Source organism: Barbus barbus (genome assembly GCF_936440315.1).
Source record: "Barbus barbus genome assembly, chromosome: 24".
Lineage (NCBI taxonomy): Eukaryota > Metazoa > Chordata > Actinopteri > Cypriniformes > Cyprinidae > Barbus > Barbus barbus.
Window position 1 is genome coordinate 1,713,361 of NC_136752.1, and position 27,390 is coordinate 1,740,750.

Here is a 27,390-nt window from a genome sequence, read left to right on the forward strand (position 1 = left end):
TGTCAAGCCCTGTCCCTATAAAGATAGGCTATAACTTTGCCTGAAATAACACAGCCATGAATTAGCACATGGTGGAAATAAAAGCGCTGAATTTAATTCTCTCTGTGGTCTATTAGTCTCGTGAAGTCGGAGTCACATAGATAATCCGTCAAGTCCTCTCCCAATAAAGATGTAACTTTGCATGAATTAAATAATACAGCCATGAATGATTGCATGTTGGAAAGAAAAGCATTGAATGTAATTCTCTCTCTGTTGTCTATATGCTCATCATTAGTCTCGTGAAGCCGCTTTCATATTGCAGTTCACTCAGCGGTTGATGCTCAAGAAATGCTCAGCACGGCCACCGCATGTAACTTAACAATATTCACTTTTTTGAAGCACCCTAAATTGTATTAACACTTACTATATAACCATTATTTAGTTTATAAACATCTAAATTAATACAACTCTATGGAAATTAATTATTTATTATCTCTGCGATCGATCGCAGTTTGCCTATATTTCTGTGTAAAGGCATAGATAAACCGCGCTGTCAGCAGCATAATTTAGAGCATGCCAGTTGAGAAATGCAATAAAATACAATGCTTGTTATATTCCAATATTCCAGAGAATATTATTCCGTGAATTAACATTATCCAGTGAATTATTCTTCACTCTTTATCCTATTAAACAGCTTATAAACCTACTAAAACTGTAGTTAAAAATGAAGTTGATATGACTCCTTTCCTTTATTTTCTCCATTTGAAGACATTAGACTTTCTATGTTCATTTTGCTTACTGCTAATATTAGTGTTGCTGCTAAAGCTTTTTATAAATAAAATGTTTTTTTATTGTTGTAATACGAAGATTAAATTGAACATGACAGGGCTCTAGACTGCGACCAAAATGGTAATTGTTTGCGAGTTAAAATTTGACATGGTCGCATTTGTACGAGTGCCAGGTCTGCGCTACTCCAAAGCGTCTGCTTCATACAGCGCGCGCTGCCAGCCGCAGCACATTATAGCAGGAGTCAGATTTCACTGATCACGTGAAGAGAGGAGCTTTCAGCACGAGCGCTTCGTGGGTAGAGCCTGGTTTATACTCGCCGCGTCAGCACGAGCGTGAAGGTGCGCGTCGCGGATGGAGCGCAACGGATGGATTTGTTTTCAAACTAAAGTAAAAGACCGCTTCTTAAACCAGAGAAGGTGAACGTGGTGGTATTCTTGTAGAAAAAACATGCAAGTCCTGTCAGCTACAGCCAGTTTAGTTTTACTTTTCTTTTTGTTTTCGTTTTGACAAGCTTGTTATCTTTGCTGTTTACCTCAGGTTATGCTGCTTTCCTTAATTAAAAAAATATATATATATATTTTAATAGTTATTTGCTTCCTCAGAGTTTGCTAAACATTCTGTAATATACTAGGTATATAGTACAGCATGTGGTGTGTCCTGTGCCATGCCTGGTCTTATTCGTTTTTGTTGATAAATGTTATGTAAGAGTTTGTCATTGTCAACGTACTGTTTTATTGTTGTTGCGCTTTTTAATTAAGAATAACAATGAATCCATCTTTTGTTTTAGTCTTAAAAAGTTAAAGGTGTATAGATAAGCAAAACAGACAATGATCTTTTCTTGTAAAATGTGACACCAAGATCGCAAATTTGAAAGTAAAAAGCGCACGAAAAAAGGAATTCCTGTTCACAAAATATAAATCACAAATAATACAGATGAAAAAGAACGAGTTGAATGTTGAAAACTTTCGTTACCATATAACTATAAACTATGATAAAAGTTCATCAGCATGCATTGATTAATCAAATGTTGTGGCAAAAACAAAAAACAAATTGCAACCAAATTATGTGCTCGTGCGCAAAAGTGAGATCAGTGGGAAGAATGAGTCTAGAGCCCTGCATGAAAGACTGCTAATTCTCAAAACATTTTTTGTTAAGATGACTGAAAGGAGGTAAAACCAAAGTGAAGTATGGACTTACTTCACGCAGTCATTTATTTACTTTATAACAGTAAATAAATATCGGTTCTGCATATCGGTTATCGGGCACATAGACATGCAAATAATTGGTATCGGTTATAAAAAATCAATATCGGTCGATCACTAGTCCTCATATGTCACACACAGACATACACACACACTGATAACCATTAGAAGAGGGCTGGGCTATATGGGCAAAAATATTATTATAAAATATTATTTTTTTCCATATCAATATTATCACAATATTCATTTCCCATTAACAGGGAAGGAAATGCTTTTCCTTCCAAAAGATCAAAATGGTCGCATTTCACTGATCACATGAAGAGACGCTTTCAGCGCGAGCGCAAAGGTGTAGAGCCTGGTTTATACTCGCTGCGCCAGCACGCAGCGGACGGAGCGCAACAGAGGATTTGCTTTTCAAACTAAAATGAAAGACCGCTTCTTAAACCAGAGAAAGTGAACATGTTGATATTCTAGTTTCAGTGTGTATTTGACAGTAGTTTTTCTCAAAGTAAACAGTGTAAATCTGCTGAGGTGTCTCAGAGCAGCTCTGGAGGTGAAGTTCATGTCCTCATACAGTGAGACGAGTGTCACGTGTGTACGAGTTTGTGTAGTAGATGAAACTTTCACACAGAGAACATACACTCATCACACATGCACTGACCGCTGCTGTCACATTTATTTCTGCTGATAGATTAATGCATGTGGAGTAAAAATGACCAGAGCTTCTCATCGTTATCAGCATAAATTGTATTGTGATCTAAAATTATATTGCTTATGTCTCCCCTTTTCAGCTGTTACTGCTCTCAGAATATCAACATCAATACTCGCATGTGGCATGTTTGAGACTGACAGACAGATGGGTGGTTTTGTGTGGCTCTGGATCCTGATTAGTTTTGACAGCTTGTGTTGATTGTCATCTGCAAGCATTGCAATTTGGGGATTAGTGTGTTAGGACACACACACACACAGACGGTCAATCCATCCGTCTTGGTCCTCATTCAAGATTCAGTCATAAATTATGATGATGATGATCCTTGTCTATATGAGGTTTCTGAAGGAAGTCAGCGGAGGTGCTGAGAGGAAGTGAATGTTCTGTGCTATTAAATAATCAGCTTTATTGTCCTGCAGTGGGTTTGTGAGTGAAAGAGGTAAACGTGCTGTGACACATAAGGATGCACCAAATGTTCAGCAACAAATGATAAGCGAAAAGACCAAATAAATTGACGTGACACAATCAAATAGAGGAGCACACTAATGCAGCAAACATGTGGGCAGTGTGGAAGCATTTAAATGTGTCCAAAAAAGATGCAAAAATCATTACAAGCACCAACCACGAGAGACCGTTTATCACTGCATCGCATGTCTCTGATGAGAAGAAAAAGGGGTGGTTGTTGCTGGTTACTGTATGATGATTGAAATGGCCTTAAACAATTAAATAAACTACAGAATGTTGTTTTCTAAAAAACACATGTATTCTTCTGACAGCGACGCCCGAGGAAAATCTGCGCTGAAACAGTGTTACTCGTCAGCTGCTCAGTAACATTTTTATGCATTTTTAAAATAAAATAACAGGGTTTCCGCGGGGTCTTAAAAGTCTTAAATTTAGTTGTATCAAATTTAAGGCCTTAAAAAGTATTAAATTGTACAAGAAAGTCTTAATTATGATTTCTGGAGGTCTTAAATTGGGAAACGGATAGTCCAGATTTGCGATATGGCTGAATGTGACGATTAAACTTCAAAAGGCTATGATTTCATGAAATAAATATAAGCGCTGCAAGTTCAGAGTCCGGTGCTGCACTGCTTTGTGTTCTGTCTTTACCGGGAAACATATATTTCAAACCTGCTGGCAGAGAATGGATCAGTTAACACAGGTTAAACTAGTGCACGTATGAGTTTCACTGCATGATTCAGTCTATTAAAATACATTTAAAATGATCACGTAATTTAAGATATGGGGGCAGAAAATGTATAGCCTATATTTATATAATTTCATATATAGTTAATATCACACGAAGAGTGCCATTTTTTTTCTCCAAAAATCAGCATCATTACAAATGTGATATTGATTTTATGCAACAGTTCAGTAAACAAGAAGTTAATGTTAAGAGACTTCCGTTTTAGACACCATATTTCCTGCCTTTGCTCTATTTCTACAACAGAAATAATTCCAAACACAGTCACAGCACTGTTTTGCGTATCTGAGCAACATGACGGTGTTTTGTTTCGTTGAATGAATCAATCAATCAATCTCAGCATGCTTTAATTTTGTGTCGCTAGTGGTTTGCGTCAATAAACGTAAAATGTCATTGGTCTGCGCTCAACTTTAATTACTAAAACGGAAACTAAACTGTATAAAAACTATAGGATAGAAAACTGTTCACAAAATTAAAAACATAAACTAAAATTAACCAAATATTTTAAAAATAAAAAAGAAACAAATTTATAGCGAAAATTGAAAGCAATATTATTTTAAAAATGAATTTAAAAATGCAAAACTGTAATAACCCTGACACGAACATCTTTCATTGGAGGAAGGGGATCCGCTGAGAGGATCGGAATTCGGAGGGTCCGGATCCGGACCGGGTTTGTTCAGATTAAGCCCTGAGTACTAATAGCTGTGCACACACCAGCTGTTTTGAGCTGCTCACTGGGAATTCTCCCAAATCTTCCCATGGCCACTTCAGGCTTGTACACTTAATTTGCGTTTGCAGCTATACTAGTGGTTATTTATTTATTATTATTATTTATTTATTTTTTTACGTTGGATCATCCAAATGCTCTCTAGCAAGCTTCAGACGGGCCGGACATGTACTGGCTTAAGCAGGGGGACACGTCTGGCACTGCAGGAGTTGAGTCCCTGGCGGCGTAGTGTGTTACTGATGGTAGCCTTTGTTACTTTGGTCCCAGCTCTCTGCAGGTCATTCACTAGGTCCCGCCGTGTGGTTCTGGGATTTTTGCTCAGCGTTCTTGTGATCATTTTGACCCCACGGGGTGAGATCTTGTGTGGAGCCCCAGATCGAGGGAGATTATCAGTGGTCTTGTATGTCTTCCATTTTCTAATAATTACTCCCACAGTTGATTTCTTCACACCAAGCTGCTTGCCTATTGCAGATTCAGTCTTCCCAGCCTGGTGCAGGTCTACAATTTTGTTTCTGGTGTCCTTCGACAGCTCTTTGGTCTTGGCCATAGTGGAGTTTGGAGCGTGACTGTTTGAGGTTGTGGACAGGTGTCTTTTATACTGATAACGAGTTCAAACAGGTGCCATTAATACAGGTAACGAGTGGAGGACAGAGGAGCCTCTTAAAGAAGAAGTTACAGGTCTGTGAGAGCCAGAAATCTTGCTTGTTTGTAGGTGACCAAATACTTATTTTACAGAGGAATTTACCAATTAATTCATTAAAAATCCTACAATGTGATTTCCTGGATTCTTTCCCCCCATTCTGTCTCTCATAGTTGAAGTGTACCTATGATGAAAATTACAGGCCTCTCTCATCTTCTTAAGTGGGAGAACTTGCACAATTGGTGGCTGACTAAATACTTTTTTGCCCAACTGTATGCTTTGACCCAGTGGCTGCTCCTGCACACACACACTCATGTCACACGTGTGTTTGATGATGATGTCACGCATGTCTTCTCTCTCTCCCAGCGTGTTTGCTCTGCTTGCGTCAGTGGTTTTCCCCTGGCCGAGGGTCAGCTGGACGTCTCTTTGCTGTGTGTTGTAACAGCTGTGTGCTCTCAGAAACTCCCACAATTCCTCCGGTTCTTCTCTTTCAGCCCATCTTGAGGGAACGTTGCGCTCATGAGCGTCCTGATGAACCTGAGATGTGTGTGAGATTGATTTGAGAACACATGTGCAGTGGATCTTATTCAGGAGAGTGCCGTGTTTCATTCTTGGCCGGAATGAAAACGAGGCTGTGAGGGACTGAAGTACAGCAAGTTCAGTGGACGTGAGTGTTGTTTAACAACATGCCAAAACAAAAACCTCTTAAAAACAGTGTTAAGAGTTGTTAAAATGCCATGTGATCTAGGACTGAGTTTTCATTTGTGTAGCATTGGTTCCGGTGTAGATCCTGACTCAGGCCTGCACTGACATTTATAGTGTTGAGTCAGTGGCTCAGGACGGGATCTGCAGATGTTTTCACACACTGACCTGCAGATTTCTGTGTCGTGGTTTTGACGTGGAGGATGTGAGTTATTGACCGGTTTCAGTGTTGCTGATTACATCGAGCCAGCAACTGATTGGTCTGTCAGCTGCTGCTGATGTTCCTGCAGTGCATCGTGGGTCGTCTCATGAGCGCTGCATTGAGTGTGTTTGTTCAGCTTGTGTTGTGTGTCAGTGGAGCTCAGACACACACACACACACTCAGTAATGTGTGTTTGCTCATGGTGGGGTTTGATGGCTGACTTTTTTCAACATGAAAGAGTGTTTTGATGCTTTTCATTCTTCACTGATTCTCTGTCTCTCACAGTCTCAGACTCCCCCACACGATGACAGATATCATTTTTTTTATGACTTTGTAGTTTACACATGCACACACACACACACACACACACCAAGTGTGTCTCACATGTCATGAAAAGTGAAGCTGCGGGCTCTTTGATCGCCCCCTGGTGGCTGGCTGCAGTACAGGTCATAAACCCCGCCCTCTTCATGTAAACGAATGTGACTTGATTCATAACAAAAAAATTAATTACACTTCCAATACAATTTTCCAAAATATGATTTTGGTCATTTAAGGTAGTTGTTATCCCGCTGATATATGTTCAATTGTTCGTTTTTGTGGTAAGTTTGATTTTAGCTAGTAATCTGATGCTATAAAAATGTTGTTATGATTGATTGGGTCAGCGGGAGTCTGGGCGGGCGTTTGGTTCCGCGGCTCCACCTCACGACTCTACTGTGCAGACTCTGGCTCCAAACTATAATAATAATATTAATAATTCATTACATTTATATAGCGCTTTTCTAAGCACTCAAAGCGCTCTACATTGTGAGGGGTGGTGTCTCCTCAACCAGCACCAGTGTGCAGCATCCACCTGGATGATGCGACGGCAGCCATAGTGCGCCAGAACGCCCACCACACACCAGCTTACTGGTGGAGAGGAGACAGAGTGATGAAGCCAATCAGTGTAAGGGGATGATTAGGAGGCCATGATGGTCAGAGACCAATGGGAAATTTGGCCAGGATGCCGAGGTCACACCTCTACTCTTTTCGAAAGACATCCTGGGATTTTTAGTGACCACAGAGAGTCAGGACCTCGGTTTAACGTCTCATCCGAAAGACGGTGCTTTTTGACAGTATAGTGTCCCCGTCACTATACTGGGGCGTTAGGACCCACACAGACCGAAGGGTGAGCACCCCCTGCTGGCCTCACTAACACCTCTTCCAACAGCAACCTAGTTTTCCCAGGAGGTCTCCCATCCAGGTACTGACCAGCTCAACCCTGCTTAGCTTCAGTGGGCAACCAGTCTTGGGCTACAGGGTGATATGGCTAAACTAATCTCTACTGCGCAGACTCTGGCTCCAAACTAATCTCTACTGCGCAGACTCTGGCTCCAAACTAATCTCTACTGCGCAGACTCGGGCTCCAAACTAATCTCTACTGCGCAGACTCGGGCTCCGAACTAATCTCTACTGCGCAGACTCTGGCTCCAAACTAATCTCTACTGCGCAGACTCTGGCTCCAAACTAATCTCTACTGCGCAGACTCTGGCTCTGAACTAATCTCTACTGCGCAGACTCGGGCTCCGAACTAATCTCTACTGCGCAGACTCGGGCTCCAAACTAATCTCTACTGCGCAGACTCTGGCTCCAAACTAATCTCTACTGCGCAGACTCTGGCTCCAAACTAATCTCTACTGCGCAGACTCTGGCTCCAAACTAATCTCTACTGCGCAGACTCTGGCTCCAAACTAATCTCTACTGCGCAGACTCTGGCTCCAAACTAATCTCTACTGCGCAGACTCGGGCTCTAAACTAATCTCTACTGCGCAGACTCTGGCTCCAAACTAATCTCTACTGCGCAGACTCGGGCTCCAAACTAATCTCTAGACATTTTATTTTCCAAAATTTCCATTTTCATTTTTCTAGATTGCATATAATGGTGTACTTAAATTAAGTAGTCAAAATGTATCTCATCCACTTTTTTCAAACAAAATGCTGCACAACAAATTTACTGTTTAAATGAAAAGATATGTAAAAAGTGTATTCCTTTTATTATTCCTTTTATTAGTAATAATAATAATAATATTACTACTACTGCTGCTACTTAGAGAAGTATATGCTACTGTACAGTAATAATATTTGTGTGATTATTTCTTTAAGTCACAGTATATGAAGCTGCAGCCCTCATTCACACAGAGACACTCAGGACAGCTGGACTTCATATTCAGTAGCAGTGTATTTGAGCTTTAATATTCACAGACACTAGTCCATATCGCCAGACTCCATGACATTCCATGCTGTATTGTGAATTCCATTCTGGATTCTAGACTGGATTCCATTCGTGTTTTCTGTATTGTGGAAATCATAGGGCCCTGGTCATACAGACACACATTTTCTGTCATATCCAATATGAAATACAGCTGAACCAGATATATGCATTCTAACGATCATAACAATCACACATCGGGGATCTGGAAATAAACACCTGTTTCTAACAAGGAGATTCATCAGCATTAGCTGGTATGTTTTTCTTGTTTGGCTGTCTTCATCATTAGTTTACAGTCACGGTTGTATGTATTGGTAAATGATGATATTAACTAAGATTAATTAATGCTTAAGAGATTATTTTGATTGTTCATGCTTACTAATGTAGTTAACTAATGTTAACAAATGCAGACTTATTATAAAGTGTTACTACTTCATTTTCTACATCATTCAAAAGTCTGGGAAGTCTGGGTATGTATGTACAGTTGAAGTCAAAAGTTTACATACACCTTGCAGAATCTGCAAAAATGTTTATTATTTTTCCAAAATAAGAGGGATCATACAAAATGCATGTTATTATTTATTTAGTACTGACCTGAATACAGCTTTCCCACGGGTCATGGAATTTCTGGAATATCATGGAATTTTAAAAGGTTTATTCCAGACATTGAAAGTCAGGGAATTTTATATATTTTTTGTCCGGGATTTTTGTTGGTCAACTCCATTCAGTACTTGCGCGCTGTGAGCTGTGTAAACAGCGTGTACAGACAGCAGCGTCTCGGACGCGCGCGAGCCCTGAATTGAGTTTCTCACAGCATCTTTCTTGCGCCTGAATGGACAAATATATACAAAAGTATAAAAATGCCCGTCTTGGCAAGTAACTTTGTAGCTTTAACAATGATTAATCTATATTTAATTAGTCTGTAAACGGCCATTAACAGAGGCCAGAGATGCTGAAGACGGGCGCAAAGAGGAGAAAATACCATATCAGGCAGAACAAGATTCAAAATGTGCGAAATATAGGAATCCTAAACATTGAATTTTATTTGAATGTGTTTCTGAGGGGAACTGGTTGTTTTCAGAAAAGTTTACACGGCGTTTTCTTTTCATCTTGCCTCTGTATAAAGCATTTAAATGAGTGTTAATACGCGCAGCACTGCTGTGTTTATAGTGGTAACCAAGGAAACGCTGTATCACTGTTCCATAAGCGCCACCTGCTGTCACAGAGTGACATTGTGTCTCATTCAGCCCGTCTGCTGTTCCTGTTTCACGTAGCATCATTTCACAAAGATAAAGTCACACCATTCTGTTTCTTCAGATTTTGAAATTATGCAGTCTAAAATAAATTAAAAACATTGCATTTTTTTTTTTTTTTGATTGATTCATGATTAAAATGCAGTGGTTGCCTTGCCACTAATTTCAAATGGCAATGCAAAATCAAGCTGCAACACAGTGAAGAATATGCAAATGTTATTTTAGAAGTAATTATTCAATTTCTGTACCTGAACACCTACAAACATAACTTAAGCAAAAATTAATTTCTATCTTTGTGCTATATATTTAATTTAGCTATTACTTGCAATTTGTTCAATTGTTCTTATTTATCTTTAATGATGTTTGAACTTTATATTAGATACTGAACTTATACTTTTTTTTTTTGCTGTGGTATTAACATTGAAATCGAGATTTGTAAAAAAAAATTGGTATCTAAAATATTGGTGTCATAAGTTTATTTATTAGAATACAAAAATCAAAGTTGATAACAGCAACTATTTTATTTTATTGATTTATTTTTTGTGGCAAGGCTAGTGAAAATATTAACAGGGCAAGTAATAATTTTAACCACTGAAAAAATCCTTAGCATTGAGCCCTGGGCTATTTTTTCAGCGCCATCTTATTCCCTTCCCGCTGTCAACTGGCTATCACGATGTCAAATGCAGTCACCAGGCCACCAGGCTGTACCGGTTAACAAAAGCAAATATGCCAGAAAATGAACATTTTTGGGAGCTTTGTACGGTGACCGAGAGATCTCAACACATTGCAAATAGAAAAAACGCCTGCAAATTAAGAAAACAACTTTCGTCAATTTGACAACATGCACGCTGCAAATGCTCACAACACAACCAAACAAAGAAACACACTGCATATAAAATGTATTTGGTTGTATTGTGAGCATTTGCAGTGTTTCTTTATTTGTTTGTGTTGTGATGTACTATATGAAAACGTATTGTAGCAGTTGGCTTTTTATTATTAGTAACTGAAAAGCAACTGCTATTAAACTTTTCTTGCATTTTATTGTGTGTGGAAGGTGTACTGAGTCTCAGTGTGTTTATCTGAGATGATGAACTCTTTAAAGACTGGCGTGTTGTATGTGTTTCTGTTAGTGTGCCGGGCGTGATGACGACAGAGGTGGGATCAGAGACAGATGTGAAGAAGGAACCGGAGAAGGTTGCTGAAGTCCAGCAGCAGACAGACCAGCCTGACAAACCCGCTGACAGCGCTGCCTCGGCCGACCAACCACAGGTAGGGCTGATGTCAATGCATGCTCTCTAATCAGCCAGAGCAATGCTACACATTGATGTATGGTTTGTTAGGATAGGACAATATTTGTCTGAGATGCAACTATTTGAAAATCTGGAATCTGAGGGAGCAAAAAAATCTAAATATTGAGAAAATCTCCTTTAAAGTTGTTCAAATGAAGTTCTTAGCAATGAATATTACTAATCAAAAATGAAGTTTTGATATATTTACGGTAAGAAATGTACAAAATATCTTCATGGAACATGATCTTAATATCCTAATGATTTTTTGTCATAAAAGAGAAATGTATAATTTTGACCCATACAATGTATTGTTGGCTATTGCTACAAACAGACCTGTGTTACTCATGACTAGGGCTGGGTATCGAGTTCGATACTTTTTAGGCACCGACCGAATTGCCTCGATACCACCGAGTATCGAAAAATGTCTTGTCGTTCGGTACCAAATTTCGGTACCTAAGGGGTTAATCTCATCACCGTCAGTGAGCCAATAATCCTGCAGCACTAGGTGTGTTTGACTAGAAGTGACGCTGTGCTGATAGATCAGTGTTTGACCTCCGCGAGAGCGTTTCGAAAGCGCTCGCGTGACGCTCGCGGTCATTTCAGCGTCTGCCGCCTAACTAAATGAGGACATAAACACATGAACAACATCTGCTCTGAAAGTCACTTCGTGAGCATTTTACCGTTTGATTGGAGTAAAACTAGCGTCATATCATATACACACAGAACTGTAAAGGTATTCCAGGCAACCCGTCAAAATAAAAGTTCTGTTTAACTTGGAAGACACTGCGGCAGAAATATATTAATATTGTTCAGCAGACAGTACATACTGCTACTACTAGGCTACTATTAAAATTATTAAAACTTTATTATTATTTTTTTTTAGTAATGATCACACAAGTTATTCCATGTTTTAATTTTAATAGTAAACTCCCTTTGTTTGCCAAAATAAATAAACTTTGATTTTCAATAATTTAAAGATAAATTAAATTAATGTTTTATGTCTTCATTTGAAAACCAGATACAGAACACAGAATTTCTGAGGAAAAATAAAACCTTTCATAAGACTATTTTAAGAATAAATTTAAATAAACTAAGTTGTTTTTATGCATTCAAATAATTAGACATACTACACCAGAATTTAATAACAATAAAACATATGGTGAAAGAAAATAAAACACCCACTTATGAAAGTGGATGAAGATTTAAAATTTCTTGAAGTCTTTAACAACCTAGAAATGATGATGTGTTTTAAAATGAACACGCACTAATGTAAACGTAGCCTAACAGATGTGTAAACTGAAAACTATTTGAACTTTATAAAAATTATTTATTTATTGTGTTGGATATATTTAGTTCCTTTGTGCAGTGGCTCAGGAGATGAGGCTTTGAGTCTGTATAAATATCAACAAGCTAAAAAAAATTAGTTTTTTGAGATAATGTAATCTTATTAAAACTGATTTCATAAAACTGGTATCGAAAAAAGTATCGTTCAGGAACCGGTATCGAACTCAAGGTATCGGTATCGGTATCGAAAAATTTTGAACGATACCCAGCCCTACTCATGACTGCTTTTGTGCTCCAGGGTCACATTTTGGCAATCAGGTACTGTACTGTACTGCACGATTCAGTTTTTTCCAAGGAAAGAAATCTCTGAACCAATCAGTGCCCCCTTACCCATTATCCAGGTTCCCTCACTGCCCCCCATCAAATAAAACAGTCTAATTGTCTTCACTGAATATTAAAGTTGATCATTATCTTGTGTTTATAATGAGGACTGTTATTATATTTACAGCAGTGTTTCCCAACCTTTTTTTAGCCACGGCACAGTTTTGATTTCACAGAGTAAAAAAATCCCACGGCAAACCACTAAGCAAAAATTGCACAAACATGCATCTAGGGTTGGGCGCTATGACAGTATATTTAATTACCGCAAAATAAAATGTCAACCGTAACAGATTTTTTAAGTTTAATCTATACCGCGAAATGCAAATGAGTGGGCGTGGTTAACTCAGAAGCAGTGCGCGTTGTCAAAGAAACATGGAGAAAGACGAAGGATCAGGAGGATCCACAAAGGATTCAATTTTCTAAAAAACAAAAAGTGCTGTAATAACGTGATATTGTCATAACAAAGATGCAGCAGTTTAGAGCAGCGCACAGGCTCACAACAGTGATAGCGTTATGAATTAAGCTTTCCTGACTACAACAGTTCAAATATCAATGTCGTAACGAATAGAGAGAGCCTGAAATAATGTATAGTTATCGGCATCTTTCCACCTGTTGTGTGTAGAGTTAATTTTTACACGAGAATCTAATTCAGCGTGGACACACAAGAGGTTGCCGTGGTAATGAACAACCTGCCTGTTAAAGCGAATGTACCTCTGTATCAAAATGACTAAATATTGAGAATGCAACAGCCCGTATTATATTTTTAAACTGTAAATGATTGGACACTGATCGGAACCAGCTGATAACCTCTGATTCGACACGCCTCTCGGCTTGATGCTTAAAGTTCTACTGAAGTGCCTTGAAAAACACAGCGTTGACGTCAGTTTAACTGAAACAGGAAGACAGGGCGGGACATACTGTATCAAGCAGCCCCGCCCCCTTTTTAAATAGCCAATAGCGTAAATCCCAAAAACCCAATGGAAATCATATTTACACTGTCTGATTCGTTCCCTATTCCCTATAAAGTGGACACGCAAGTACAGCGTATTGCCATTCACCGTACAGAAAATACAAATCCTGTGAACAAGTGACCGATCTCAGCCGTAGCTTCAGCATCTGTTTATAGTGTAGGGAGCGGGCGCTTCGCATTCTAGAGAGCATTTGGTCATGATGAAGTATGAGGTGACGTCAAAAACATCGTTGATCCATTTTGTCGGAAGTGACGAAAGGTTGCCAGATTCCAAGAAACAAATTTAAACTAGTATTTAGACATAACTAGCATTCATAAATGGTATTCTACAAAATTTAAATAAATGCAATTTATTGTGAATAGAATTTTTCGATATATCAAATATTTAGATATTATAAACTGATTGAAATAAAAAATTAACGACATGTAAAAATAATTCAGAAACACCTTATTTAAAGTTTAATTGACCAATAAGTTTAATTTAATTGACTATAAGTTTATGGACATTTTACATGCTGTATTATTGGCATCTTAAAGCAGCGATCTTATTATCAAATACAGCGAAGAGCAACAAAACCTCATTTATAGTTTGCATAATTTCATAACACAACTGACAGAATTTGAAAGCTGAGACTTCTTCATATCAGAGGTAACAAGGCACAAAGCCTATCGTGATTTGGGTGGGATGTGCACTAGACATAAAGCTTTGTTCACACATCAGCAGAGAACAGCATACATTTATTCTTGGAATTTAAGACTCGATATCGGTTCATCAAAATGAGAACCGATTAAAGTCCAGGATTGTGCATGTTTCCTCCTGAGCAGGAGGAGAGCCAGAGCGCCGAGGCCAAGAGCGATCAGGAAGCGGCTGCGTCCCCGGAGCCCAGCAGTCCTCCTGCTGTCGGTGGCCAGAAGAAAGACAAGGGCATCTCCCGCTTCCTGCCTCCATGGCTTAAACGACAGAAATCACAGAGCCAAGACAAGCCCGGCGAGAGCACAGCGCCGCCCAAGCAGGAGAGCGTGGAGGCTGTGAAGGAAGAGCACGAGGAGACGAGCCAGCCGAAAGAGGAGGCAGACGGAGGAGGGGCAGCGGCCGCCAGCACAGAGCAGACAGAGGAGGTGGAGGAGGTGAGAGAGGAGAGCAGAGCAGAGGACGTGCAGGTGGAGGAGAAGGAGAAAGAGGAGGAGAAGTCTATCGGCAGTGCTGACACACAGGTGAGACAAACATGGACGAGTACGTCTGGGTATATACACTATTATACACAGACACAGAAAGTATGTACACTTTTTTAAAAGAAATTAATGCTTTTGTTCAAGGATGCATTAAATTGATTGAAAGTGACAGTAAAGACCTTTCTGTTTTGTCAAAGAATCCTGAAAGAAATGAACCACAAAAATAAAAAAATAAAAAACTGTTCATCATTGATAATAATCAGAAATGTTTCTTGAGCAGCAAATCAGCATATTAGAATGATTATTAGATATTAGATTAACATATATTTAATTGTAATAATATTTCACAATATGACTGTTTTTACTGTATTTTTGATCAATCAAAGCAACCTTGGTGAGCAAAAGAGACGACTTTCAGATGCATTACAAGTCTTGCCGACCCCATTCTCTTGAGTGGCAGCATGTGAGCGATTTGCTTGAACTCAGGAGACATGTGACTAAATCTTGGACTGAATCAAATGAATTCATTTCACACTGCTGGATAGGGTGCAGTGTTTATTTTCACTCTTTTTGTCTTTTGACAAATATATCATTTAAATTTAGTTTGTATTTTGTCATGTCATGTTCATTCATTTTAATCTTTCACTCTGACCTAATTTTAGTTTTAAAAGGACATTTTATGTCAAAATGCTAAATTAAGCCAATTTTTAAACCAAAGATTTTTATCAGTTTTTATCAATATTTTATTAAAAGAAAAAAACACTTGCAGCTCACTGTTATTGGATTTTTTTTAAACAATTTCACTACTTTTAGATGTTTTATTTTTCAGAAACGTTGATGCATTATAATAAAGCAGTGTTTTATTCTTGTCATATTTTCATATATTCAACATATTTGAATTGAAATCAATAATTATCATCCTGATGTGCATGCAGTGCTTCTTTTCATGGGATGAATTCAAGGCAAACAGCCCAGTGCACTTTGTCATAAAGGGTTGTGTTTGAACAGATGTAGTGCCGTCACACCCTTAACCCTACTCAGCTCACCTGATTCAGCTCGCTCTCTCTCTGATTTCACTGCACTTGTAATTGTAAACATGCCATCAAATACATTTAAAGGTCTTCCTGCAGTTTTCTGCCAAAATAAAGGCGTGAGGGTTTAACTCCTGCAAGTGATGAAATTAAATCATAGGCATTGTGTTAAAAACAAAGGAAAAATAATCAATATACTTTTTATGAAGTATTCACATGTCTTAGAATTTACCTTTTAAAAATTGCATTGAATATCAGTATTTTGCAAGGTATTGTGTTGAAGTTAGAAATTCCAGTATCATGCACACTAGCGTGAGCTCATGGTCTTCCCTACACTGCTGCAGTGCTGAGACGCACCGGAGCTCGTCTGCATATCTGCTGGTTAAGCTGATTGCTCACTTCCTGCAGCAGCTTATGGTGTTCACTGCAGATCGTTCAGGCATCATCACCTCAGAAAAACCTGCATGTGATGGGACTGTAATCCAGATTCAGATCAGCTCGCGCTCATGATGCTGTCAAAATAAACGCTTCCTTACGCCACACGCTTCAGCCAAAACCCATCAGTCCATTCCTTCAGCATCCGCCCAGTGACATCATCTAGCAGCCATCCGCTCAACTGGAAAACACGAGAGCGCGCATGTGTGTGTGTTAAACCTAAACTGTGTGTGTGTGTGTCTGCAGCCTGTGAGAGAGGAGAAAGAGGGTGAATCGGAGGTGAAGGAGAGCGAGGAGAAGGAGAAAGAGGAGGAGAAGAAAGAGGAGGAGAAGAAAGAGGAAGAGCAAGTGATCCCGCAGGAGACGAGTTTGCTGTCAACACTCAAACTCAACAAGAAGATGAAGATGGTGGTGTGTCACGTGACCCTGCTGGACGGCAGCCAGTTCTCCTGTGAGGTGGAGGTAAGACACATCCATCCATCCATCTGTCTGTGGATGTTAGCGGCTGGATGTTGTAGTCGTTCTACTTCACAACAAATGAGCTGGTAACTTGCATGAGGTGGATGGATGTTAAAGTCCACATCACAATCTAGTCTGGTTCCATTTCCTGTCCTAATTCATGTTAGTGGTCTGATTGTGATCAGCTGTCTGTCAGTGGTTGTGCTGTGTGTACGCTTTCAGTCATCATGTTGACCATAGGTGTGGGGTCAGATGACGGGTCATTCAGTTTAAAGCTCTACTCCAATCTTTCTGTGTTTCACTGCTATTTATTTTATGATAATTTAGGGTCTTAAGCCTGCTGTGTAGATGGAGATGTGTATGTGTTGGTTGGATTTGTCTATATAGTCTGATAATCATTGCAGCTGAGATCTGTTATGCCCAGCAGCATCAGCTCCACAGCAACACGACCTTATAACTGTATCTGTCAGCAGTGTAGATGTAGTCGCTGTTAATGAAGGCTGTGTGGATGCTCTGTGTGTCGTGTCACCAGCACCATCCTGATCTGTTTCTTGTGGATATATGGACCCTTCAGTGGATGATATATGATATATGGACCCTCAACTAGATATTCACTGCATAAAGTAAATGCATTATATATAATAAAATGTATTTATAATATATACATTATATATATAATTTGAAACATTTACTGTATAATTAAAAATTCATAATTATAAAATGAAATCAGGAGGAGTGTAATCGGAGCCGTTATTGGATCAGTCATTGTGATGAGAGGAGCGTTCAGATGTGTGCGATGACCTCTGACCCCGCAGTGATCTGGTGGGTGTGTTAAGATTTTTGTAGGTCAGATTATTGGGGCTGTGTCAACACCCCCAAGAGGTTAAACCCTCACTGTCTGCTGTTGCTGCTGGGATGTGGACACGTGGGATTCATGCACACACACACACTTTAAAAAAACTTCAACACACCGAGGTTGCATTGGTTAGTGAAATGTTGACTGATACTGATGTGTATTTGAGTGTAACAGGGTTATTTTTTATTCATTATTTTTTGTTTTGTTACTTTTTAAATACTTGAAATAAAGTAAATATCAAAAACAGTAAACAAAAACCAAACCGTAAACTGGCAATCACTCACATCATTAACACAACCTTTCACACTGGTATTTTTCCCTCAGCATTTAAACAACCTCAGATAACCCCACTACTTAAGAAAACAACTCTTAACCCAGCACTTTTAGAAAACTACAGACCGGTAGGCCTTCTTCCATTCAGTGCAAAAACACTTGAACGATTTGCTTAACCAAGTCTCTGCCTTTTTCTCACAGAACAGCCTCCTGGATAGCAACCAGTCTGGCTTCTGAAGTGGACATACAACAGACACTGCCATGCTCTCAGTTGTTGAAGCCCTAAGACTGGCTTAGAGCAGCTTCCAAATCTTCAATACTTATCTTGCTGGATCTGTCCACTGCTTTTGACACGGTTAACCACCAGATCCTCCTGTCAACCCTATTGGCAAAGGGCATCTCAGGAACCGCACTCCAGTGGTTTCAGTCTTACATCTCAGATAGGTCCTTCAAGGTATCTTGGAGAGGTGTGGTGTCCAAGTCACAACATCTAACTACTGGGGTGCCTCAGGGCTCAGTTCTTGGACCACTTCTCTTCTCTGTCTACGTGGCATCACTAGGCTCTTTCATTCAGAAACATGGCTTTTCATATCACTGCTGCTATGCTGTTGACACTCAACTCTACCTCTCATTCCATCCTGATGATCCGACGATAGCTACTCGCATCTCAGCATGTCTAACAGACATTTCTTGCTGGATGCAGGACCATTGCCTTCAACTCAACCTGTCTAAGGCAGAACTGCTTGTGGTTCCATCAAACTCATCACTTCATCACAATTTCACCATCTAATTAGGCACATCAACCATAACTCCTACAAACACAGCCAGAAACCTTGGAGTTATGACTGATGATCAGCTGACTTTCTCAGACCACATTGCTAAAACGGCCCGGTCCTGCAGATTTGCTTTATTTGACATCAAGAAGATCAGTCTCTTTCTTTTGTAATGTGCTTCACAACTCCTTGTTCAAGCTCTTGTTCTGTCCAGGCTGGACTATTGCAATGCTCTCTTGGCAAGACTTCCAGCCAGTTCTGTCAAACCTCTGCAAATAATTTGGCAGCAAGAGTAGTCTTTAACGAGCCGAAAAGAGTCACACCTCTGTTTATCAATTTGCACTGGCTACCAATAGCTGCTTGCATAAAATTCAAGGCATTGATGTTTGCCTACAAAACCACCACTGGTTCTACACCCCTTTCCCTAAATTCACTACTTCATACTTATGTGCCCTCCAGAAGCTTGCCTTCTGCAAGTGAACAACACATTTTAGTGCCATCCCAAAGAGACCACATTGCAATGTAGCTTATTGTCTGATGCCATATTAGATAAGGGTATTTGGTCTTAATATTACAGCGGCCTAATATACATGCTGTTGTCTGTGGCATTATTGTTAATCAAACAACAAAAGACAAAGAGAAAATTATATAGAAATGTATATATTTTTAGTTATTTTTGCTGGAAATAACAAGAGCAGTGAATGATTTTCTTTTCTCTTTGTCTTTTGTGGTTTGATTAACAAAAATAACACTGACAGCAGCAGGTACTTTAAGCTGCAATGCACTGATCTCCTATCCTGACACATGTTTTTCCCCCCATCTTTCTCTTTCTTAACCGACTTTGTGTATATGAAAACATACACAAAGATAGGAATTTGGGAATTGTGAATGTGCAGAACAAAAACACTGGCTTTGAAAACTCAGCCTCTGATTGTCTATTGCTTTCATGTGCTCAACAGACATGTCTGTGATTGGCTACAACACTCAATGCTTTAGAAATACACTGTACACACGCTGTAAATGGAAACCTTCACACAGTGCCAGATGTCTTCACAGAACACCGATACATACCGGAGCATTTAAAAGCATGATAGGTTCATAAAATTTTTCATTATTAGACATTTTAGTTAATGATTTGAAATAATTAGAAGATATTAGAAAATTACATCTATTTATCTGTTGTCAGAGGCTGAAGTGAAAATCAATGCAGGTGAGTGTTGGGATATGATTGATGGTTTGGGCTCTCATTACGGGCCGCTCTGTGAGCTCTGAACAGCCTCGGCTTTGTCCCGTAACCGGAAAGTGCTGAGGCATCGCTAAGCTCTATTGTCCTGGTGTATTCATGCATGAGACGGTGGCATGTTTGCTCAGAGATGAGCGCCACTGTCTCCGGGTCGCTCGCAGCTTCACACAAAGCATTCCAGACGTGACGCTTTATGGGGACGGTGGGGACAATGAGGGCTCTCAGGACTGCTCAACGACCCCGCCTGGATGTTAGGAGCGCTGCCACACCATATTTTTGTGTTTCTGTCCTGATGGCATATTAGATTCTTGTCTCTCTGGAGAGCGAATAGACGATTGACAGGAACTCTCAGCCAATCAGAGCGCAGTGACCTATATACGCATATGGCGTTATGTTTTTAATGCTGTAAATGTAGAGATCCTGTCACTGCGTGTGTTTTCATGGAAGCATTGTTTTTTTTGTTTTTCTTCATAGCGGTGCGTTATATTGAGTAATATGGCCATCATGAGGAGATGGGGGCTCTCTGAGGCCTCAGCTGTGTTTGACGCTAATGCTTCAAGGCGTTCATTCACAGTCACGCTCTGTGGTTTCTCCTGTTCGTCATCAATCCTGCATAAACCCTGCTCAAACATCCCATCAGTGATTCTCTACGAATTTATTCATGGTATTATTGAGTCTGCAGTTAGAGTTCCTTCTTTTGTTCTCTTTCATCATCTTTCTTTCATCATGTTCTTTTAGGCTTTGGCTGTCATTCATTCATGTACTCTCTCTGATCCTTTAGTTTCTTTTCTTTCTCATAGTCCTAGTCTTTTCTGCTCATTCATGTCTCTCTGAGCATGTGATCTTATTGCTACTTTAGGCAATGCATCCTTCACTTCTGTACATGAGTAACAGCAGGGCATACAGCTCCTCCCTAAGACTTGAGTACCTGACCATTTATCTGTTAAGCCTATAAAGCCTACTGAATCAAAGCCTTTGATACACAATGTACTCCACTCCCTCTGTCGTCTGATTGATAGTTTGTATTTTTTTTTTTTTTATCCAGTGAAATCACTTTTAGTGTAATTGTAGAAGCATCCAGCTTCAGCTGCTGCTTCTCGTGTCAAATCTGGACTGATTTTTCTCAAGTAAACGTCAGAATAACTGCAGTCATATTTCCAGATGAACTCTTACTGGACTGAAGCAGCTCAGCTTTACTTGATTCTCCAGACATTCATTTTTTAGAAATGTCAATGAGTCTCAAATCTGATCATCAGGATCTTTTGAGGAACATTTGTTTGTTCATCTCTCAATCATCATTAGATTGTATTGCATTAACAGACTAAGCATTTAGATTTTCTCCCAACTGTTTACATTCACTTAAGACTGAACTGACTGCTTAGTTTCGATGAATACTCACCAAGAAATGCATTTTGACATAACTCTGAATTTGACTGTTCAGTGCATGTGCTTCCAAATTGAGTTTTTATTGTCCCCAGGAGAGTATTATGCTTTTATTAGCTTCTTTTAATATCACACATCTCCTGCACTTTATTTCCATGTTCATCCATACATCTTCATCATCCTAGTTGTCACTGTTTAATGGCTAGCAGCACTTTACTGTGGTGAAATCATCACCACACAGTCACTTCCTTTACTCTGGATCGGGATCATCTGACATTCGTGCTCTCCTCGTGTGTGTGTGTGTGTTGTGCAACACAAGTGATGTTTCTGCTCTGGTTTGTTGTGCTCAGAGCCGTTGTGCCGACACCATAGATGCACGTCTCCACCCATGAGCTCCTGTGGCTTTCTGTGGCCATCGACACGTTATCATCGTGCTGTGTGTGATACTCTAGGGTTTCTTAACCTAATGCACTTCACTAATGCAGGAACAGCCACTATCGATCCACTGCAAACTCAAATCCATTAGCTGTGTGTGTTTGTGTGTGTGTTGAAGCAGCATCTGTAGCGTTCACGGAGCGTAACGTCTGATCTCTCATCAGTAAATCTGTTGTGAGTGAACGCTGGGATTAGTTTGTGTAATTGCACCCATAACAGCAGCTTATGGTGTTCTGTGTGTCGTGTCATAACCAGACAGATTAAGACGCTCTCTCTGTTTTTGTTTATGTGCGTGTAGTTGATATGAGTCTTAAACTGACACCTGGCACGGATGCAGCATCAGATGCTGTTGTCTGTCATTCCTAATTTATCCCAAGAAAAAGAAGTGTCTGACAACAGGGAGTTTAGTGAGAGCTAGACACGTGAACATCCGCTCCATGTAGGGGAAAACGCTCTTTTGTAATCATGTTTACAGTACAGTGTGATAAAATCCTATTCACAACTCAACACTTCTTTACTGAAACCAAACTGAAAAACACAATCACAACAAACCTAACAGCCAAAACATGATCATTTAAACATACTGTCCAATTCTTAAAGGTACAAATGGTTTAAATGTCACGATCATGTTCATCTTTTTCCAGTCTACTGCATATTAAATTACTGATAAATCTTCCAGTTTGGGGATCTTTCACTCAAAAGGACTGAATCAAATCATTTAAAATAATAGCATTGCACTAAAAATCATCCTTATCTGTCAATTTGACTGAATGAGATGTACATTTCCTGTCATGCTCTAATTTTATCCATCAGAAAAATAATGTAATACTTGGTATTGCAATGCGACATTATCACAAGCAGTTGTTTTAGGTTCATTTTTATTTTTATTTCTGTTCTAACAGTAAGACAACAGATACTGCACTCTCAAATAGAGCTGCAACAACTAATCGATAAAATCGCTTATTATCGATAATGAAAATAATCGACAACGATTCTCATTATCGATTAGTGGGGTCTGCCCACAGTGCACAACCAACTTCAGCCGGTCGTGTCAAATTACAGCACTGAATAACGCATTACTATGGAAGAAAGGCATCTAAAATATTGGCGGAAACAGAATGAGATGCTGCGGGAGAAGTATGTGATCCAAACTGCTCAAAACATGAGAAATATTTATTTTAAGATTTAAGCTAATGCTTTAGCGTAAAGGCTTGCCCTGTCAGGTGCTGTGACAGATGCGTGTTCGTTCTCAGCATAAAAGCTTTCAGTTTACGGTCATATCCTTACCTGTAAATGTCACAAATTCACGCAAGCATTTCCATTTTTGCATAAAGGTCCATACTGATAGTAAAGTTTTACTGAATGAGCGCCGGCGCGTGAACGCACATCAGACAGATGAAACTCTTTCATTGTGCTGAAATATCTGTTGTTGAACGTTAAATTATGGTTTAAAAGTCAACATGTAGCACATGTATTTTATGAGAGTAGGACCTGTAAGTGGTTATAGCGTGTAATTCTGAATATAAATATCAGACGCTTCATAACCGCCTTTTACAGGATAAAGAAATGACAGTGAGAGGTGATTGTGATCAAAGGGAACGTGTGTTCCTGCAGAACATTACTCTTACCTGTTGGTTAACACTGGGTTTATCTTTTATTCGTCCTTATTACCGTATATTTATTATTGTTTTCATTTTTAATGTAGAGATTTAAACTATATTCACTATACAGTGCCTAACACATTAAAACAAATGTATGTAAGGTTTGTGCCACTGCTGCTCTAAACTAACAGTATTGGTGATTACCAAAATCAGTTTTTAGCTTTCTGTATTGGTTAGTCCTCGAATATGCATAAGCTCTTTAGTAACAGTAGTTGGCTGTTTCTTGTGCTATAATATAATTATTGCTGTTATCTATTAAAAAAAGGCAGAAAAAAGTCAATCACTTAATTTTTTTTTCAGATACCCAATTACAATCAAAAAGTACATAATACCACCAAGAATGCAAGCTGTTATGAAAGGCATAGGAGGACATTTTTGTTATTGTGAATAAATACTAGCCTACTTAGTTTGTAATTTGCCCAATAAATGACAATAACATTTTTAGATTTAAACAATTTTTTGACAGATTCCCAAAATATTTGTCTTCTCTTTATTATGACAGGTGGTCTAATAAATTGTTAAGCACTGTTTTCATAGCATTCAGTTGACACATTTGTTTGAAGGACATTAGGCAGAATGTTGAAGTGTTTTTTTTGTTTAGTTTTTTTTGTCAATAAACGAAAAAAATGAAAATTTGGCTTTTTTTATCCGATTAATTGAAAAATAATCGGTCAACTAATCGATTATCAAAATAATCATTAGTTGCAGCCCTACTCTCAAAGTCTACTTTCCCAGTTAAATGAAGAAATCATACAGATAATTCACTGGAATACAACAAAAATCTCTCATTTTCTCCCCAAATTCACATTTTCCCTTTTGATCCCAGTGTTACTGGAATGTGTCTAAACCAGAGAAAGACAGTTTATCTGTCAAAAAGACAGAAAGTGCTTTGGCATATCCATCAATATTCCAGATGAAGATGGAACATTTTTCATTCACACAACATACATACATGATACATAATATGTGACCCTGCAGCACAAAAGCAGTCTTAAGTCGCTGGGGTATATTTATAGCAATAGCCAACAATACATTGTATGGGTCAAAGTTATACATTTCTCTTTTATGCCAAAAATTATTATGATATTAAGTAAAGATCATGTTCCATGAAGATATTTTGTTAATTTCCTACCATAAATATATCAAAACTTAATTTTTGATTAGTAATATGCATTGCTAAGAACTTCATTTGAACAACTTTAAAGGAGATTTTCTCAATATTTAGATTTTTTTGCACCCTCAGATTCCAGATTTTCAAATAGTTGCATCTCAGACAAATATTGTCCTATCATAACAAACCATACATCAATGGAAAGATTATTTATTCAGGTGATATATAAATCTCAATTTAAAAAAATTGACCCTTATGACTGGTTTTGTGACATATAGGCTAATATAACATATATCACTACAGTCAAATTTAATATTGCTGCAAAAGAGCTTTTGGGGTTGATGATGTGTGCAAAGCATCATGGGGCGTGAGACAGAGGTGGATGGATAACTACATTTAACCCTCTGGGGTCGACAAACGCAAGCGCGTTTTGGTGCATTTATTTTGAAAGCCCCGAAAGGAACTTAAATTACTCAGTGAGTTTTAATCGTACAGATAAGAGTAATACATCAGTCGAATCTGTAAAGGATCTACTTTTATTTATATTCACACATAATAACAACAAACTTTGTAATTCTATAAAATAAAGAAAACAAACCGGGTGCTCTCTGTCTTCTCCGTATCCAGGAACTGCTTTTAGAAACGGTCACTAAAATGAAGTGTAACTCAGCAAATACTCAACACAGAGACATGGGAGTTATAGCTATAAAAACCTTGAAGTGTCCACTTTTAAATGAAGTAAGTGATCAAAAACAAATATTCTGTGATAAAGTAATCCGTATAAAACCAACACGATGTTCAGTCTTTCCCGTCTAACTCATTATCTCTAATGCGATCCCGCCTCCTCGCGGCTCGCGCTGTTCATATGTAAATCATCTACATAGATGCTGCTAACATATTATTGTAGCCCAGTTTGTGCTGTTTACAGTGTTATTAGACTTTAGCCATTTATATGTTTATAAGCAACTGAAAAAAGCACAAATGTCAGGGCATATCGAAACTTCTCCAGGCCCCCAAAACACCCTCAGACCCCAGAGGGTTAAGTTTTTTTTGTTTTTTTTTTTGCAAAAATCCACGACTGATTAAAAACTGTGCATAAACACTTGAGTGTAAGGGGTGTCTGGAGCAGACAGATGAATGCAGCGCTGTTCTCCGTCTTCAGATGTTCCTCCGTGACTAATGCTGGAAGCTCCTGGTGTCTGGAGAGGAGCTCTCTGAGGAAGAGAGACGCTGTTGAGCTCGAACCAGCCTCTCATTCCTCAGGAGTCACACACACTCACTCACGCTGACCGCTTCAGCCGACTGTCTGCCGGGGTCCGGCGGCTCCAATAGGCCCATTATGACCCGGCGTCTGTGAGCGACCCAGACTCCACGCAGTCACCATTCAGACTCGCTCCAGTGCCAGCGCTGGCATTTACAAGAATTCTTTACATACCAGCCAAAAATCACACTTCTGTCCTCATTTATTCACCATTATGGTCTTTCTTCCATAGAATTTAAAAAACAAAAAAGTCCCATTGTTTTTTTTGTCTATACAATGAAAGTTTTGTTTGTTTTGGCCCCCATTACAGGATTGGAATTACATGAGAGCATGAGAGTGAGTAAATTATGACAGAATGGTCTGTGTGAGTGAAGTGTGTTCATCTCTTTCTTCTTCATTGTCTCTTCAGAAACGGGCGAAAGGCCAGTACCTGTTTTTTCAAGTCTGCGATCACCTGAATCTGTTGGAGAAGGATTACTTCAGCTTGAGCTTTAAAGACAACGCTGAGCAGAGGGTGAGTTCACTCATGAGAAACATCACACAGCACACACTGACGTTATCCATGCCGTGTGTTCGTGTTCATGTTCAGTGCATGAGCTGATAGAGTGAATAAGAGCATCTGCAGAACTCCAGAAACAACGAAACACATCTGAACGCCATCGTAACAGCAGTCTGTGTGACTCACAGGCTGTATTGGAATGTTTTGTGAGGAACAGAGCCAAGTTTAAATGGTTGTCTATCCTGTAAGATCACACTGTCACTGGCTCTCCTCCAGAACACTGATGCCAAACAAACACTGATACTGACTCGCTGAGCTCGAGCCCAAGACCACGCTGTGACCATCAGCAGATCACTCACATCAGTCTTTGTATTGCTGTTGGTGGTGAAGCATGAAGTTGATGAGAAAAGCGTGAGGCGTACTTTAGAGGTGCATCATGGGATTGGCCAGGCATGTTGTTTTTCTTTTTCTGTGAGTGGATTCTGATATCAATCATTCAGTGCAGCTGATTGAGCCAGTAATCGAGGCCATATGTTTGAGACACATCTTTGAGTCACTTTAGTTGCGCCCTATGAAAAAATCTGTTTCATTTTTCTTATTCCTTCTAACCCCCCCCCCCCCCCCCCCCCCCCATTCTGTGGTTTAATTCAATTTTAATATTCAGAAATGGTGTTTAATCAATTAAATTCATAAAACCTATTTAATAAAGTAGCTTTACATTTTTAAAATTTATTAATTTATCAACATTTTAATAAGAAATTCTGTTGCATGTTTTTGTTTGTGATTGAATGTGTTTTTTGTGATTTAATACAAATTTATTCCCAAAAATTACTAACAATTTAATTAATATTTACAAATGTAATCAAATAAAATTTGAACAATTAATTTTTTGGGGGGAAACAAAGTACATTTTTTACAGTTTTAATAAACTGTATTATTGTTATTATATTATTTAATATTCACAGACATTAGTCTATGTGATGATTTAATAAAGTTTACAGCACTTTTGATTTATTAGTCCAGAATTTGCCAAATTAAATGATATTCCACCTTTTACAGTAAAATGCATTTTTATTACTGGATTCTGCTTTTTCTGCATTAATACAAAGCAAAGTGCACAGTATTGTGTAATAATGCAAACAGCAAAGAAGTGTAAATGAAAAATGGGTTGAAATGCAATCACAAAGTATCTGAATCCACGGTCAAGTTGAGGTGAATGTA

The 27,390-nt window shown here is 38.9% G+C and overlaps 1 protein-coding gene across 9 annotated transcripts in view; it reads left to right on the top strand.

The window, feature by feature from the left end:
* The window catches only part of LOC306844069 (protein 4.1-like), a 104,094-nt gene that overhangs the window by 28,689 nt on the left and 48,015 nt on the right, over window positions 1-27,390 (top strand). For 8 of the 9 annotated variants that reach the window (XM_079375937.1, XM_079375938.1, XM_079375932.1 and 5 more), the window contains exons 2-5: window positions 10,783-10,921; window positions 14,402-14,791; window positions 16,462-16,677; window positions 26,080-26,184. In XM_079375937.1, the coding sequence (XP_079232063.1) occupies window positions 10,796-10,921; window positions 14,402-14,791; window positions 16,462-16,677; window positions 26,080-26,184 (837 nt within the window). In that variant the 5' untranslated portion in view covers window positions 10,783-10,795. Of the gene's footprint in view, window positions 1-5,763; window positions 5,918-10,782; window positions 10,922-14,401; window positions 14,792-16,461; window positions 16,678-26,079; window positions 26,185-27,390 lie in introns of those variants that run through there. The other variant, XM_079375935.1, reaches the window with a different exon arrangement.